Source organism: Bos javanicus, chromosome 24 (assembly GCF_032452875.1).
Source record: "Bos javanicus breed banteng chromosome 24, ARS-OSU_banteng_1.0, whole genome shotgun sequence".
NCBI classification, from domain to species: domain Eukaryota; kingdom Metazoa; phylum Chordata; class Mammalia; order Artiodactyla; family Bovidae; genus Bos; species Bos javanicus.
The window spans coordinates 39,988,008-40,006,436 of record NC_083891.1 but is presented as its reverse complement, the minus strand read 5'-3'; the positions used below and the strand labels follow the sequence as shown (position 1 = coordinate 40,006,436).

The following is an 18,429-nucleotide window of genomic DNA, read 5'->3' as shown; positions in this document are numbered from 1 at the left end:
TTCTTTGGCGCTCATGAATGAAAAACATTTCATTCATCCAAAAAAGGAAGTGGTAGCACATATGTGTGTGTGTGCTCTGTCACTTCAGTCATGTCTGACTCTTTGCGACCCCATGGACTATAGCCCCCGAGGCTCCTCTGTCCATGGGATTCTCCAGGCAAGAATACTGGAGTGGGTTGCCATTTCCTACTCCAGGGGACCTTCCCAACCCAGGGATCCAACCCGAGTCTCCTGTGTCTTCCCGCATTGCAAGTGGATTCTTTACTACTGAGCCACCAGGGAAACCCCAGCACGTGACAGGCAGCCTTAATACTGTCATTAGAAACAGAAGCCCCCTTTTGTGTTCAAGGACCAGAAAGGAATTCTGTAACATGTTTCTGTGTAAAATTACATTCGTTGCGGCCTTATGGTTTTCTGCGTGTTATAACCATGTGTATAACCACCAGAGTATATACTTGAGTATAAATTTATTTCAGGTGTCAGAGACAGAGGAGCCAAAGTCACAGACCTGGCCATGTCTGCAAACCAGAGTGCCACCAGCACACTCAAGAATGTCATGGGGCTGAGCCAGAAGCTGTTGAACACGTCCACTGACCTGTCCAGGGTTAACGCCACGTTACAAGAAACAGACGAACTCCTACGAGACTCCTCGATGACCAGTAGGTCGTGGTCTCCCGTCCTGTTAGGAAAGTTTTCGTCATGCTACGTGAGCTGGCCCAGGGCACATGGGTGTTTGCAGACAGCAATCCTAAATTATAAAAATGTGGCAACATCTGGATTTGCATTTATAAAGGAAGAGAAGAGCCTCGGGTACTGCCTTGGGCTGGTGCATTTTTTATATATTTACCAAGATATCAGGGATTTGATGATTTGGATATTCTAGTATATCCAGCACATATTCTAGTAATGACCAGCTAATTTCTCTTGTTTCCTCCCTGCCTCCCCCCCGCCCCGCCCCTGCCAACTTTTTGTCCCCTTCATATATTAGCTTTGTTAGCTGGAAGAAAAGTCAAAGATGTGGAAACACAAGCCAACCTCTTGTTGGATCGGCTGAAGCCTCTGAAGATGTTAGAAGAGAACCTGAGCAGAAACCTGTCAGAAATCAAACTGCTGATCAGCCAGGCCCGGAAACAAGCCGCATCTGTGAGTGTGGGGCCCACGGGTCTCGGGAGCCCTGCACCACCCTGCTAGCTGAAGCTCCTGGAACCATGCATCCCAGGGGTCTCCCATGCAGAGGGCTTCGGTCACACTTTCTGCTGACAAGTTCTCAGAAATGCCCGGTTTCTCACAGCCTTGTCTCCAGGTGTATTTAAAGCCTTGTCTTACACATTTTACTTTGTTGTTGTTCGGTCGCTAAGTCATGCCCAACATTTTGTGACCCCGTGGACTGCAGCATACCAGGCTTCCCCGTCCTTCACCATCTCCCTGAGTCTGCTCAAACTCATGTCCATTGAGTCAGTGATGCCATCCAACCATCTCATCCTCGGTCACCCCCTTGTCCTCCTGCCCTCAGTCTTGCCCAGCATCAGGGTCTTCTCCAGTGAGTCAGCTCTTGGCATCAGGTGGCCAAAGGAAGGGAGCTTCAGTTTCAGCGTCCAGTGAAGCTTCAGTCCTTCCAAGGAATTTTCAGTGTTGATATTTACCTTAAGTGTATTTAATGAGTCCCATTTTCCTTGATTCCTGCTTTTGTTCTGTGTGTTTCAGAATGTTGTTAGCAAAGAGATCTCCGTGTCCTTATGGAGATTTATAACCATGGCCTAGATTTCTAGGTCCCCACTGATTCGCTGGATAGTACAAACACATTGGTCCAAGTGTTAGCGTTGCTGGAAGTCTCACTGGTTGCCTACAGTGTTCTTTCCATCATTTTCCCAACTCAGTGTTATCATAATCCAAGGATTCTCCAGAATGTGTGTGCAGTGTGGGCCGCATCTCTAGACTTCTGACAAAACAGCTAACATCCCATGAATGTTGCTCAAATCCAGGTCACTCACTAACTGCATAAAACACACAGCTTGAGAGAGTGTTTCCTGGCCATCCTTTGCCATGGCCCTGGCCGTTGCTAAAGGAGAGGCGTTTCAGGGAAATAAGATTGAGAGAACATCATTTGCCGTGCTCCTGGGGACCTGTAGACAATAAAGGTGACCTCTGGTCTAATGTTTACCTTCCTGAAGCTTCTAGCCAAGAAAAAGGAGCTCCAGATTCTTTGATCCCTTAGTAATTTCACTTTGGGAAAAGAGCTGGAGTTTTATAAGAACTCTGGTTTCCATCTGCCTTAGTTCCAGTTGCCAAATAAAAAACCTGATGGATGGTTCCAAGTGCTCTGGTTAATATAAACTTATAGTCTTGAGGGTTAATGTAAAAATTATGTGCAAGTAATTATTTACCAGAGTGATATATGAGTGAAATAACTGGTCTATAAATATTTGCTGAGTGATAGATCAACCCTCCATTTACTACATATTATGCATGCTCAGTTGCATCCAACTTGCTTGCAACCCTGAAGACTGTAGCCCACCAGGCTCCTCTGTCCATGAGATTTCCCAGGTAAATGATCATCAAATAGCCTTTCTGTGTCAGGTGTAAGATTCCAAAGAGATTTAGAAAAACTCCTTATCTTTAAGGAATCAAGTCTCATAAAATAGAGTTCCTTGTGTAAAATTCTTCTTTAAAACCTCATGACTGGCTTTTTCCATAGTAAAATATTTTACCAAATGGAATAAGTTTCAGCCCCATCTGATTTTCACCTTTTGAGACACATAGCACTATTATCTGGAGAGGAATCCTGCCTAGCCGCGAAGAGTCAGAACAGCACAGCACTTCTGAACCCTAGGCATGCTGCCAGTGTGTGTCCTGGATGACTCTAAGGCACTTGGGGACATGTCTCTTCTCCTTCTCCAGATCAAAGTTGCTGTGTCTGCAGACCGAGACTGCATCCGGGCCTACCAGCCCCAGATCTCTTCTACCAACTACAACAGCCTGACGCTCAACGTGAAGACAAGTGAACCCGACAACCTTCTCTTCTACCTGGGCAGCAGCACGAGCGTGAGTATGACCTGCGGAAGCCACGCCGAGTCTCTTAGGCCAGAGGATATTTTCTCAATTGGTACATTTTTGGCTAAAAAAAAAAATAAGGCCTTCATGAAATCACTAGTGCTTCTAATCTTTTGCTAAGCTGGTAATGTTAGATGGAAAACAAACTGTGAAACTGCGTGCCTGTAAAGAGGAGAGCGGCGTTGATGAACGGTGCCTCCCTCTGCCCCTTTAACTGTGAGCTGTGGGGACAGAGCTTTCCATAATGTCTCCTGTGACCTCTGAAGCCACGGAGCTTCACTTCGAGTCTGTGAAGTCGACCTTGGCAGTTGTCACCAGGCGTGGAGGCGTGCACCCCGAGGGACACGTCAGAATTGTCAAGCTTCCCCCAGACTCTTCCACCCACTGAGATTCTCGCGGTTCCCAGAGGGCAAGTCCCCTGGGGAAGACTTGTTTCTTTAGGCTGTCGGTGGGGCATGGGTCAGACCCTTGGGCAGAAGATACTAGCAAGCACAAATGCCATCTGCAGTGTATTCTTAAGACCCAAGGTGCACAGCACAGGTCAGTCGGTGCTGTAGGGCTTCATGGCTTCTGTCTTCTTGCATGATTCACGTTCACACGTTGCCTTTTCAGGCTGGGCAGAAAGACAAGTGCCACGCCTTCCTTATGACCCCTGTAGAGGCGGCTTACCCCCAGCGAGTTTTCTTGGAGAACTTCATGGGAGGCTCCATGGAGGGCCATGCCGGGGAAGGGTGGTGGGCACCAATGGCCAACGGTGGCCACTGTCTCCAATACGATCCTTCGGGTCATGCTCCAGCTCCAGTGGAGGGGAGCATTTAAGGACAATAGAAGGTCTTTTTTTGTGTTCACTGTTTTACTTTTTAAGAATAGAGAAAATGCTGTAAGAATTCCTTTAGAGCGTGTCAGTGGTCATGCCCACAGTCTTGCCTGTGGACTAACCCCAGCTCACGCCCTGCACCCCAGGCTGATTTCCTGGCAGTGGAGATGCGGCGAGGAAAAGTGGCCTTCCTCTGGGATTTGGGCTCTGGATCAACACGCTTGGAATTTCCAGACTTCCCAATTGATGACAACAAGTGGCACGGCATCTATGTGACCAGGTAGCAGACAAAGTTCTGTCTGAGCATCTCTCATTTCTCTCCTGCATCTTTTAAGTAACTACGTGTTTACCCTTATGCTGGGAAAGATTGAAGGCAGGAGGAGAAGGGGGCAACAGAGGATGAGACGGTTGGATGTCATCACCGACACAATGGACATGAGTTTAAGCAAACTCCAGGAGATGTTGAAGGACAGGGAAGCCTGGTGTCTGCAGTCCATAGGGTCACAAAAAGTCAGACACGACTTAGTGACTGAACAACAACATGTTTGTAATATCATGTAACAGTCCTTGAAATTTCTGGGGAGTGGGATTATAATGAAAGAATACTTGGTTTAGATTTATTGTAGGAGTTTTTTTCATTATTACAAGAGAAATAAACTTTGTTGCCAAAATCAACCATCAAATGAAGAAAAAAGTTTAAAGTTTGTATTACCTTCAGAATGTCAGGTCTAAGTCTGGGCAGCCAACCCAGAAGAGGGCAGTAACGTGCAGCATAATGGAGACACCACGTGGCTGGCAGCAGGACAAGCAGAGGGCAGGCCAGGAGGGAACCAGTTAGGGGTGGCGTTTTTTTAGAATTCAGGAAGGACGTGAAATTCTTCCTTTTACAGCCCCTCCCCAGGGACTTCCCTGACGGTCCAGTGATTAGGACTCTGTGCTTCCAACTCTAGGGGGCAAGGGTTTGATCCCTGGTCATGGAACTAAGATCCTGCCTGTCATGTGGTTCTACCAAAAAATAATAAAAGTTATAAAAAATAAAGTCCTTCCCCAGAGGCAACTACTGTTAAGCAGCTTTATGTGTATCTTTCTCTTCACTTTTCTGTAATATCACATTTTGTTGTTATGATGGTGTTGTTGGGAATTTGTGATTTTTACTTTGTTATTTGAGAAAACAGGGATATAATAAAGACAGTGGGCTGTTGAAACATATTTAGTCCATTATCTGTAACTATTGTAAGCAGGAGATAACAGGATGGAATTGATGCTTTAGAAGAAATACTCCACAAGATTCTAGAGGGCACACTAGGGCTGGGCTGGGCAAACCTAGAAGCAGAGACGCCAGTGGAGACGTGGGCAGAAGCCGGTGGAGGCTGTGTGTAGAACAGATGTGTGTGTGTGTGTGTGTGCATGCGTGCACACATGTGGACCGATTTGTCATTCTGAAAGTGCTCTTTTTGCAACTGTCTGTGACCCCCAGGTTTGGGAACATTGGTTCATTGAGCGTAAAGGAAATGAGCGCAGCTCAAAAGCCTCCACCAAGAACAAGTAAATCCCCTGGAACAGCCAAAGTTCTGGATGTAAACAACTCAACCATGATGTTTGTTGGAGGGCTTGGCGGACAGATAAAGGTAACATTCTGAAGGCTCATCTGAACAGGCTGATTTTACCAACAGATGAAATGAATATGCTTACATTTTTGAAAATATTCTAGGCAGAGAACGATTTTCCTGCTTCTATTATTTTGTTTAATGACAGTTCATCTGCAGAGTTGGGTTGGTTTTGTAAAGGATCATGCTTCATAAATGGTATAAAGGGAAAAGCAGCCAACGGTTCATTTTACTATTTTTCCCCCTCAATAATAAAAGAAGAAATTCAGTATTCCACATTAATTTTTGTGAACTCCCTTATCTCTATTCTGACTCTAGAGGTGTATTAGTCATTTAGCCATGTCCAACTCTTTGTGACCCCAGGGACTGTATAGCCTGCTAGGCTTCTCTGTCCATGGAATTCTCCAGGCAACATTACTGGAGTGGGGTGCCATGCCCTTCTCCAGGGGATCTTCCCAACCCAGGGATTAAACCTGGGTCTCCTGCACTGCAGGCAGATTCTTTATCGTCTGAGCCACCAGGGAAGCCCTGACTCTAAAGGTAGACTAACTCTAACCCTAGTGTTTAGCAAAAGAGTTCGTGGTATATTTTATTACATCAGTTATCCTCCCACCGAATAAAGCTGGGGTTACCTGGACCTGGTTCAGTGCTCTGAAATGAGTGAGGCGTCATCACTGACCGCATCCTCTGGATCTTTTCTCATCTGATGAAGGGCCTTCTCTCCAGCGACCCTAGTAATTGATGTGCCCTGAGTTCTCGTCCTGCTGTCTGTCACTCATTCTAGGATCCCAATTCATGATTGGAAGGAAGCCCAGCGATTACAAACTGGCCATTTTCCTGGATGTTGTTTTCTCAAAATTTGGATCTGTGAAATTTGAGCTCCCAAGGAAGAGCTTTGGACACTTAAAAAATGCATTTCTTTTCACTCATTGTGTGTTTGTTTACACTAGAAGTCTCCTGCCGTGAAGGTTACTCATTTTAAAGGCTGCATGGGCGAGGCCTTCCTGAATGGACAGTCGATCGGCCTGTGGAACTATATTGAGAGGGAGGGGGAGTGCCACGGCTGCTTCGGAAGGTAACTCGCCCCACAGGTGACACCTCAGCTGCTAATGTGTACAGTGACCTGGTCCAGGGAAAAGGTTCAAGTTGTGGCATTTCTCAAATGCATTTGACCCTGCATGCATGCTTAGTCACTCAGTCATGTCCTTTGAGACCCCATGGACTGTCGCCCACCAGGCTCCTTTGGGATTCTCCAGGCAGGAATACTAGGGATTGCCATTTCCTCCTCCAGGGGATCTTCCCAACCTGGGGATCAAACTTGAGTCTCCTGTGTCTCCTGAATTGTCAGGCAGATTCTTTACCACTGAGCCACCCCTGAACTCTTGCTAATAATGAGTTTTCTTAATGTTCCATAGAACACACTTTGTAAATGCTGATACAGACACAAACTGGTGCTTTATGTCTGCATTTGTCACTGGATTAAACTGTCTTCATTTTAGATAAGTGTCCCTACCTAGACAAAAGCTTTAGCTCAGTGAGTTAATAAACTATTTCTAGGAACTGAATCCATTTGAGCAGGTCAGTGATTAGAATTCATTATGCTTTTCACCTTTGTGTGTAATTTTCCATTATTAAATCATTGATATGGTCCAGTGATGCCCTTTAGACTTAAAAAAAGTTTTTTTCTCAATGTGATCATGTACCTTTAACTTTGGCTTATATTACCACGGAAGCTAACTGGGTTTTTTTTTTTTTTAATTCCTCTTTGAATACATTTGTACTCTTTTAGTGTGGTGTCAGCATACATTTATAATTATGAAAAATCTCTTAGATCCTTAAAGGATAATATAAAATCATTGATTTTAACAGTTCACATCTAAATATGGGGGGGGAAAAATCTTTAATCAGCAGGCCTTTATTCCTGTATAAGTTCTGAGTGGCTGGTGCAGCAGCGCATTGGCTGCTTAGCTGACCTTTGATAGGGCAGTCTTCTTTTCTTTGCACATATTAAATCATGTATCACCCTTCCAGAGAGGTTCTCTCATGATCCCTATTTTACTGATAGAGGGAATGAGACACAGAGGGGTTAGGTAACTTTTCTGAGGTCACACAGCTAGTAAGTTGGGGAGCTGAAATTTGAACCCCAGCAATCTGCTGCTAGAATTTGTGTCCTTCGCTACATGAATCCAGTCGTCTGAAGGTAAAGCAATGGGACTTGCTTCTAGGAAGTGATTGAGAATTAGACCATAATTGATTTATACACAGTACATTTCTTATACTTCTTTATGGGAGATCTCAAGACAGAAATTTTCAGAAATAATAGGACTATAGAAAGCCATCAGTTTGAAACCTTGGGTTTTACAGAGTACCGTTATGTTTTACTTTGTTAATGAAAACGCTGTCGTTGGGTCTTCTGTCTCTGCTTGGAGTTGTCACAGAGTTTGGTTATTACACCTTTACCAGGAGGAAGTGCAAATTCATACCCCCCGCCCGGACACTCTAATCTAAATTTCACTCTCAAGCCCTATGACATTCCACAAAAGTACCTTTTGAACATAATAATGACATGTTCCAAGTACTTTGTATTTGAAGAGTAAATTAAGTCAGCTTTTTGAGGCGTGGGGAAAACTGGAAAACACTTATCTAAGATATGCTGGAGTCCACAGTGTGTGACTGAGTTGTAAGCTCGTCTTGCAGATTTTTGAGACTCTGTTTGGTCAATGATATTTTTGTAAGCTGATCCTTCTGGCACACTGGTATGGATTTGTTTTCCATTATTAGTCCAGTTTAACTGATGCATTTAGTTAAAACCAGCACCAGGTAATAAATGCCAATATAAAATTTATTCCAAAAGTGCTGAAGTTAAGACAGGACATTAAAGGAAATGAGATATTAAAGGACATCAAAGTCACATTAAAGGAAATTAGAGCAAACGAAAATCTAGTCGCTGAGTAGAACTATTTATAGCCGCAATTCATCCTTTGAGGGAATTTCTTTTTACTACAGTGAATGCTGCCTACGTTAACTCTCTTTTCTTTATAAAGCAACTGGGTGCTTGTCTCGCATAATCTCATGGGGGGCATCTTTTAAGTTATTATGACTTAAGACTTACTACCAAATTATGGAAATAAATGCTCTATGACAGCTTTGTGAGGAAGAACTCATGAGTGTCGTGTGTCCTTGTGAACTACACCTTCCTAAGAACAGGTTATATTTCACCCTCTCTCTGTGCAGCCCCCAGGATGAAGATGCCTCTTTCCATTTTGCTGGGAGTGGGTATTCTGTCGTGGAGAAGACTCTCCGGGCTACTGTGACTCAGATAATTATGCTTTTTAGTACCTATTCACCTAACGGGCTGCTTCTGTACCTGGCTTCAAACGGCACCGTAAGAGTCTTTAAGGGTTCTATGTCCTGCTGTGTAACTACAGTTGGATTGCTGTGAGGATATTTATTAAATGATTGTTTTATGAGCACATACAAGGATAATATATACACATGTATGCCATACTAGTTTCCCATTTTAAATTATTTATCAGTACAAACTCACTGACAAACATTTGGAAAAGCATGTCAAATAGAAAATAGCTTCCCATCATTATGTGCATTTAGCCATGTCCAACTCTTTGCAACCCTACGGACTATAGCCCACCAGGCTGTTGTGTCTATGGGATTCTCCAGGCAAGAGTACTGAAATGGGTTGCCATGCCCTCCTCCAGGGGAATATTCCCAACCCGTGGATCCAACCTGAGTCTCCTGTGTCTCTTTGTACTGCAGGTGGACTCTACCCACTGAGCCACCTGGGAAGCCCTCCCCTCATTATAAATGTCACTTAAACATTTATTATTAGATTTTGAGCCTAAATAAGAGGTCTTGTTTTATTCACTGTGACTTCCTAATCTTATTTGAATTCCATCAGAGGAGTTCATGTTCTTATTTTTATCTTGAGTGCGGGTGATCTTTCTGTTTTGTGGTTGTATTTTTAGGACTGGCTCATTTGTCAATCTAAGTGAACAAGATGCAGAGAGTCCACTTCTCTTATTGTGTTGTGGACTTTGACATTCATGAGTTTATTTCACACGTCTGTATATTAATCTAGTAAGCCTTGTGGACACTTTTAATGTCCAACTATTAGGCCAGATCCTGTTCTCTCAGTTTGACTGTAGGAGATTTCCACCCTCCCTGACTTGGAGGGGAAAGAAATCTTGTGATAATAATGTAACCATGGGTAAGTGTTTTTTCTTGTTTTTTTACAGAAAGACTTTTTATCCATTGACCTGGTCGATGGCAGAGTCAGGGTGACAGTTGACCTGGGTTCTGGGCCCCTTGCTCTGATTACCGACCGACGCTATAATAATGGAACGTGGTACAAAATTGCCTTCCAACGAAATAAAAAGCAAGGTAAGTGTGAGGACAGACGGACAAAATGCCCTAGTGGGAATGGAAATCTTTCCAAAGTTAGCAGTCTTTGTTTTTTCTTTAGCTTTCTGAGTCTTCTTGAATGACATTCTATTCAAAAGCCCTTGTTTTCTTTGGAATTCTGAGCACCGGGATTCACAGCTTGGTGAAGGAATATTCTGTTTGTCTGTGGTTTCCAAATGCATTGGGCTTCCCTGGTAGCTCAGTTGGTAAAGAATTCCCCTCTAATGCAGGAGACCCCGGTTTGATTCCTGGGTCTGGAAGATCCGCTGGAGAAGGGATACGCTACTCACTCCAATATTCTTGGGCTTCCCTGGTGGCTCAGCTGAAAAAGAATCCCCCTGCAATGTGGGAGACCTGGATTCGATCCCTGGGTTGGGAAGATCCCCTGGAGATGGGAAAGGCTATCCACTCCAGTATTCGGCCCTGGAGAATTCCATTGACTGTATATGTATAGTCCATGGGGTTGCAAAGAGTCGGACATGAATGAGCGACTTTCACTTTTGCAAATGCATTATTTAACATTAAAGGCTAAATTGGAATCAAGGGTCAAATTGATTCCATTTTCTTTCACACATTCTGGTGCCATTTAGCATGTGCATTCTGGATTTATTGACTTTTGTAAAGAGGGTTTTCATTTGCCCTTTAACAGTCAAGAACATTCCTTGGTCAAATTTGCAGGATGGAAAAGAATATGTCTTTGTTAATGAACTTTGTGAGATGTCTGTGTTTTGTTTTCCTGTAGAAAATGATGTTCTTATCCCCTTGATCTCCTATAGGGCTCCTAGCAGTTATTGATGCTTATAACACCACCTACAAAGAAACCAAGCAAGGGGAGACTCCGGGGGCATCTTCTGACCTCAATCGTCTGGATAAGGATCCAATTTATGTGGGTGGATTACCGAGGTCGAGGGTAGTGAGGTATGATACCACACTGCAGAAGTGTCATGTCCTAATTACTATTTTCGTTTCCATAACAAAATCCCACAAACCGGCCAGCTTAAACAACAGAAGTGATTAACAAATGTATAAGAAATGTCTCGTACAGTATCTGGAGCCTGCGATTCTGATATCAAGTGTCCATAGAGCTGCTTCCTTCTGAGGATCATGAGAAAGAGTCTGTTCCGTGCTGTCTCTGGGCTTCTGGTAGCTTCAGGCATTCCTCAGCTTGTAGGTGGCATTCTTCCTCTGTGTGGACACATTGTTTTCCCTCTGTGTCTCTCTGTGACCAAATTTCCCCTTTTTATAAGGACACCACTCATACTGGATTAGAACCTATCCTAATGACCTCATCCTAACTTGATTACAACCACAAAGACCTATTTCCAAGTATGGTTACATTCAGTACCTTATGAATACTACATCAAAGTAGAACGTTAGAAAGTCAAAATCTTTTTTGAGAGGAGGTAGAGAACACAACTGAGCCCATAGCACTCTGTTTTGATTAGTATGCCATATTTGTTGTTGTCATTTAGTCTCCAAGTTGTGTCCAACTCTTTGCAACCCCTTGGACTGCAGCATGCCAGGCCTTTCTGTCCTTCACTATCTCCTGGATTTTGCTCAGATTCATGTCCACTGAATCGGTGATGCTATTTAACCATCTCATCTTCTGCCACCCTCTTCTCCTGTTGCCCTCAATCTTTCCCAGCATCAGGGTCTTTTCCAGAGAGTCAGCTCTTCACATCAAATGGCCCAAGAATTGGAGCTTCAGCTTCAGCTTCAGCATCAGTCCTTCCAGTGAACATTCAGGATTTATTTCCAAGTATGCCATATACTTGAGAAGTAAAGAAAGCCTTTTGTAGTAAAATTTATGATGTTCTACTGCCTGTAGAACATCTAAAAATGGTAACTGTGCAATATTTGGAGGCCTTACTTTCCATCACGCATCATTCTCCTGTCCAGACTTTCTACTAGAAAAATCTCTTTGGAGACCAAAAAAAAAAAAAAAAGATCGTGCTTTCTACAGACTTATCTGGATTCCCCTTTTGTGTGATTAGAGTGAATAATGTATGTGAAAGCTGAAAGACCAGCATCAGCAAGTTGGATTAAAGATAGCAGAGGAGAGGTGCACTGATTCTGATTCTTGTTTAGCTTTGCGACTTTAATAATTCACATAAACTTTCTGTAGTTTGCTGTTCTCAGTTTTGTAATTTTGAACTGGGAACAAATTAAGCGAGACGTTTCTTTCACACCATTAAAAAAAAAAGAATGCATCCACAGCTGGCAGTCAAGGCAGCCGAGCTCCCAGAGACTGAACTGTAAACTAAGTGCCATAACTTCCTTACGACAGTGCACTGCCTTTCTTATAACTGGCCCCTGTTTTGGTGAGTACGTCCAAATGGTAATGACTGTAATAGTTTCCCTTAAAAATATTAAGCAGGGTTTGTCTAGGTAGCCACCTAGGTGGTTGTTGTTCAGTTGCTCAGTTCTGACTGACTCTTTATGACCCCATGACCTGCAGCCCTCCAGGCTTCCCTGTCCTTCATTATCTCTGGAGTTTGCTCAAATTCATGTCCATGGAGGCAGTGATGCCATCCAACCATCTCATCCTCTGTTGCCCCCTTCTCTTGCCCTCAATCTTTCCCAGCATCAGGGTCTTTTCCAGTGAGTCAGCTCTTGGCATCAGGTGGCCAAAGACAGGGAGCTTCAGCTTCAGCATCAGTCCTTCCAATGAATATTCAGGGTTGATTCCCTTTAGGATTGACTGGTTTGATCTTCTTGTGTCCAGTGGACTCTAAAGAGTCTTCTCCAGCATCACAGTTTGAAAGCATCAATTCTTTGGTGCTCGGCCTTCTTTGTGGCCATCTGGATAGTTGTGCTCACTAAATTTGATCCTTCTCTTTAGTCCTAAGGTGAGCACATGTTTGACCTGAATTCTCACCATCTCACGGTCAGTAACCTTTTTACAGGGAGACCATGACACCTGAAAGGAGATCTTCCTTGTTTTTATTTCTTCTTTCAAACCTGGAATTATAAGATCCAAACTTTGTTGCTGCTGCTGTCCTGTCCTTCCCTACAGGAAAGGTGTCTCCAGCAAAAGCTACGTGGGCTGCATCAAAAACCTGGAAATATCCAGATCAACCTTTGATTTACTCAGAAATTCCTATGGCGTGAGGAAAGGCTGTATACTAGAGGTGGGGAGCGTTTTATGAATATTGAGACAAGTGTAATCATATTAGGACGAGTAAATCAACTGCCTGTTGATTTACTAACGTCATAAGGCAACAGGATCTAAACCAGGGGATTGAATAGAAAAGAGGGGGGTGGGGTAAACAGCAGCAGCCTCTGGGTGATGGTTGGGTGGGGGAGGTTCCACACACGGTGGACCTGATGGGCTTTCTTCTCTCCTCTCTGACCAGCCTGTCCGAAGCGTCAGCTTCTTGAGAGGTGGCTATGTTGAATTGCCCCCCAAGTCTCTGTCACCAGACACGAAGTTGTTGGCAACATTTGCCACCAGGAGCAGCAGTGGCATCGTCCTGGCTGCCCTGAGCCAGAGCAGTGAGAAGCCAGGTGATCGGCAGGCACATGGGGTGAGTGACCCAGAGGCTGTCAAGCCAGGAGCTCAGGGAGGAAATGACTTCAGGAAACATTGGATGGAAGATGACTTAGTCCTAACGTGTATTCTAGCCGTGTGCGTATTCTAGCCGTGTGCCTGGTTGTTTATGGGGGCACATTTTTACTAAGGAAACGTGTTCATTACTGAATGTGTTTTCCTTCATGAATCAGTGGTGTCTTTGTGTTGCAAAGTCCATCTTCCTTGTCCAGCCACTGAGAAGAAAGACACTTAGTGTCTACCTCGGATCGTAATAAATTAGGTGATATTTACCCTTTCCTCTCCTCAGACTTTATATATTACGTAATTCGAAGAGACTCCGAGAATGCTAAGGTATTGTATTAATGAAAGAGAAGTCACAGAGCTACAGTTTATAGAGTATGGCTCTCTACTGTGCAAGATATTTTATGGATACCGTGTGTGTGTGTGTGTCTGTGTGTTTATTCAGTGAAATTTTATTCAGCCATAAAATAGGAGGAAATCCTATGAATGAACACGTATGAACCTCGAGGACATTATGTTAAGTGAAATAAGTTAAATGGAGAAAGACAAGTACTGTATGATCTCACTTATATGGAGAAACTTAAAAAAAAAAAAACTCATAGAAACAGAACAGACTGGTGGTCAACCGAGTTTGTAAGGGCAGGAGGGAATTGGGTGGAGAGGGCCAAAAGGCGCAAACGTGCAGCTGTAAGAAGATCAGGGGGCGATGTACAGCGCGGTGACTATAGTCACCACACCATATTGCATTTGAAAGTTGCTAAGAGAGTGGATCTTAAAAGCTCTCCCCATAAGAAAAGATTTTGCAACTATATGAGGTGATCGATGTTAACTAAGCTTGTTGTGGTGATCATTTTGTGATATGTTCAAATATCCAATGGTTGTGTTGTATACCTAAGGCTAATACAGCGGTATATGTCAATCATGTCTCAGTAAACCTGGGGAAAGAGAGAAATAGATCAGTGACTTACGACACGACTATTTGGTAGCACATAACGTAGCAATAAGTAAGTGTGAAGACTGTGTAGAAATGGAAATCTTTGATGTGGTTAGTGATAACAGCCTAATGCAGAAAGTAAATTAAGTGAGCAGAGATTAGAAAGTAGCATATGAAGTAGAAAGCCGTTGTGTCACATGGTGATGTTTTTAAGGAGCTGCTTCCTTGGCACTAATACAGCCACATGGGCTTCATCAGATGATAATTCTTTAAATCCTATAGTAATGTCTTTTCTATGGGAATTATCTGTGTCTCCTTCCTAGCCCTTCTGGTCCATCATGCTAATTGAAGGCCACGTTGAAGTGCATGTTAACCCTGGGGACGGAACCAGCCTGAGAAGAGCTCTCCTGCACGCTCCCACGGGCACCTACGGTGACGGTCAAGAGCATTCCATCTCCGTTATAAGGAGCGGAAGGTATTTGCCTGACCTTACGAAGGCTCCCCAGTAGGATGCCTGTATGGGGCTCTTTGCAGTGAAATGATTGGGATAATTAGTATGATGTCATTAGCATTCAGTTTTTAAAGTTCCAAAATAATTCTAGGAGCTTGCTGGAAGACCTCCTTGGAAATCAATTTCATTTGCTTTGTAATAAGACATTTGCAGATTTTTCATAATTGAACAACCTTAACCCCGCCCTTTTGTGGGGCCCAGTATAAATTGTCTTTAGTTGGAAAAATTCTGTGTCAAATACCATTCATTACAGTGTTAATGAATTCTCATAGTGAGTGGGAAAATGGTAAATAACTGTAGTGTGCTCAGTTGTGTCTGACCCTTTGCGACTGAACCCACAGTCTGTAGCCTGCGAGGCTCCTCTGTCCCTGGGACTTTGCAAGCAAGAATATTGGAGTGGGTTGCCATTTCCTCCTTCAGGGGATCTTCCTGACCCAGGGCTTGAACCTGTCTCTCCTGTATGCCAGGCGGATTTTTTACCGCTGAGCCACCCAGGAAGCAAATTTTAATAGTGAATGGTATAATAGTAAATAGCAACAGTGCAAACAGTAAAATGTAAATAGTAGTAAGTAGTGTTAGAGTAACATTTCTGTATTAATCTCTCTCAAAAACTATGGACCAAATGTTTTAAAAACACACTGGACATTTTGTCACAGATAAAGAAGTAGAGGATACACTCCAAAAAGCACTCGAACTGAATAATGTTTAATCACCATTACATTCATTTTGGGAAAATATTCAGCTGTCTCTTTTCATGTTCAAGAGTTGCCTTTTTTTTTATTCACACATGTTAAATTTCATGTTAAAAAATTTCTTTCAGGGAAAACTTTTATTAGTAAGAACTTGCTGGAATAAAATGGACAGTGATGTTTCATTGTATTTAAAAACCTTTATATTCTCCTTTGACTCTTTAGAGTTGTTACTGTTCAAGTGGATGAGACAACTCCTGTGGAAATGAAGTTGGGCCCGTCCGCAGAAAGCAGGACTATAAATGTGTCCAGCCTGTACGTTGGGGGCATTCCAGAGGGTGAGGGAACACCCATGCTCAAGATGAGAAGCTCGTTCCACGGCTGTATCCGAAACCTGGTCTTTAACATGGAGTAAGTATGACTGTACTCTCAGCCTGACTGTGCCCGTCCCGATCTTTCAATGCCCAGTACCGACACTAATCTACAGTCTAATTTTGTCATTGGAGCTGGCCTCAAATTCTGCAAGTTCCCAAATGATAAGTGGATCCCATGTTTTATCATGAAAGTCCCCCCAGATGGCCTTTATTGAACTAGAATGGTGGACAGTCTGTCATCATGCACGAGAAAGAAGAGAACCGCTAGACATTAGTTCCACAGGTGGTGCTGTGGTAAAGAACCTTCCTGCCAGTGCAGGAGACTTAAGAGAGTGGGTTCTATCCCTGGGTCAGGAAGGTCCCCTAAGGGAGGGCATAGCCACCCACTCCAATATCCTTGCCTGGAGAATTCTATGGACTACAGTCCATGGGGTCACAGAGTCGGACACGACTGAATAGACTGAGCATGCATATGGGTTTCCAGTCATTGTGGGAGATGGTCGATTCGGTTACTTTTAAGAGTATTGTATTCGTATTTTTTAATGGATTTTAAGTGTTCAGTAATCCTGTGACCTTGGTGCATGTGTTGGCTTGTATTGTCATCATTGATTCTGAAACGCTTTGTTTGTATCTAGACTTCTGGATTTCACGAGTGCCACTGACTATGAACATGCAGACCTGGACTCCTGCTCACTCTCAGAGAGGCCGAAACTAGCTGTCTACCGAGAGGATGGAGAACTCCCGCCAGAGCCCCAGCCTTTACCAAGTCCAGTAAGAAGGCCCTTCTTTAATTATGCAGTTTAGTATTAGTCGTGTCTGACTCTTTGTGACCCCCATGGACTGTAGCCTGCCAGGCTCCTCTATCCATGGGATTCTCCAGGCAAGAATACTGGAGTGGGTGGGTTGCAATTCCTTTCTTCGAGGGATCTTACCTACCCAGGTATCGAACTTGTGTCTCCTGAATTGCAGGCAGACTCTTTACCATCTGAGCCACCAGGGAAGCCCTTGTTAGCTTTCACTTTTCTGTTTGATGATTTCTGTGCTTCCTTGGTTGAGAGCTCATGCTGTGATGATGCACATGGCTCAGTTGTGTAGAGCAAGGCCCATCTCTGAGTTCAGGGTGGTGGTATTGGTAGCCTCCATCCACTGACCTGGGAAACTGAGTCTACGGCCTTACTCGGCCTGGACCCAGGGCACCTGCCCTCCAGCCCGGCTCCTCCTGGCTACACCTCGCTCCTGTCAAGGAGGAACCACCTTGGCCTGTCCCCTGTGGGCACGTACAGTCCCCTGCTGCCCATGTGCCAGCTGTTCCTGCAGCTGCCTTCCCCAGAGCAGGTTTTTTTTTTTTTTTTGAGGGGGAGTGGTTGCAGGCACAAGCAAGGCCTTTGCCCCTTGGACCTGATGAAAATTCATGGGAATATGGTGAACTTGAGTGGGACTGAGGTAAAAAACAGAGGCTCTAGTTGCCTTCTCAGAGAGACAGAGGGGTGTGGAACAAATAGCCAAGAAGGTAAAGGCTGTGCTGGTGTGTTTGTGTTGCTGGTGTGTTTGTGTTGCTGGTGCTCTGACACCCTTGCTTCTGAGATGTTTCCTTCATGGAAGGACATGTTTGTGTTGCAGGGTGTGGGGAAGGGCGGGGGTGGTGGGCCTGGCCTTGCATGGCTGTGAGCCATATGCATCTCTTACAGGAACTGTGCGCCACGGAAAGGGCCCCAGAATACATCCCCAATGCCCACCAGTTTGGCCTCGCAGAAGGCAGCCACTTGGTGCTGCCCTTTAACCAGCTGGCTGTCCGAAAGAGGTAGGTGATGCTCTAATGTCCTCACGAGATGTCTCATTGCTAGAAGAATCCAGGGCATATTCTTCAGCAGTGAGTCTTTTCCGGAAGAAGCTTCTCGTGTTTCATGAGAAGTGAACACTTTGGTGTGTTCAGCTTGCCACCACGTGGTGGCAGTGAGAGGCAAATAGGAACGCAACTCCTATGCGGCTCAGATGCGCCAGCGTGGCTTGGCCGGGTTCCGTGGTTTGTCTGGACGCCATCTTGATGATGGTGGGTGGCTGCCTCTCTGGCGGTGTAGAGGAGAGCCCTGGCTACCTAAACCCCTCTTCCTTCTGGAATCCCAAGTCCCCTGAAGCTGTCTTCTGGACGCTGAACCCCGTTCTACAAGAAGCATTCACTAATCTGCAGAAACGCCCCCCCCCCCAGCTCTATCATCATGACCCCAAATTCCTGGAGCCACACGCACGCCAGCCTGCACGTTCCCTCTGCCCTTCACACCTGGCTGTCCCAGGCAGCCTTCTCCAGCTGGGGAAGCCAGCTCACATCCCAGAGAGCTCGTGGCCAAGGGTCCTCAGGACCTGCACGCCTCCCTGTCCTCCTGTGGGTCTCAGCCCCGCAGTCCACACCCTCGGCTCTGCAGTGCTCTACCCCTCTGTCGCCGCCATCTGGGGTCACTGCCCCTTGTCTCCTGCCT

The 18,429-nt window shown here is 44.7% G+C and overlaps 1 protein-coding gene across 3 annotated transcripts in view; it reads left to right on the top strand.

Annotated features, from left to right (window-relative positions):
* LAMA1 (laminin subunit alpha 1) overlaps positions 1–18,429 on the top strand; it is a 125,481-nt gene that overhangs the window by 99,862 nt on the left and 7,190 nt on the right. For 2 of the 3 annotated variants that reach the window (XM_061399901.1, XM_061399899.1), the window contains exons 43-57: positions 477–659; positions 989–1,143; positions 2,899–3,042; positions 4,015–4,148; positions 5,346–5,496; positions 6,426–6,550; positions 8,710–8,860; positions 9,729–9,873; positions 10,671–10,812; positions 12,911–13,025; positions 13,251–13,421; positions 14,705–14,856; positions 15,807–15,992; positions 16,591–16,753; positions 17,644–17,756. In XM_061399901.1, coding sequence (XP_061255885.1) covers positions 477–659; positions 989–1,143; positions 2,899–3,042; positions 4,015–4,148; positions 5,346–5,496; positions 6,426–6,550; positions 8,710–8,860; positions 9,729–9,873; positions 10,671–10,812; positions 12,911–13,025; positions 13,251–13,421; positions 14,705–14,856; positions 15,807–15,992; positions 16,591–16,753; positions 17,644–17,756 — 2,230 coding nt within the window. The remainder of the gene's footprint in view (positions 1–476; positions 660–988; positions 1,144–2,898; positions 3,043–4,014; positions 4,149–5,345; positions 5,497–6,425; positions 6,551–8,709; positions 8,861–9,728; positions 9,874–10,670; positions 10,813–12,910; positions 13,026–13,250; positions 13,422–14,704; positions 14,857–15,806; positions 15,993–16,590; positions 16,754–17,643; positions 17,757–18,429) is intronic. The other variant, XM_061399900.1, reaches the window with a different exon arrangement.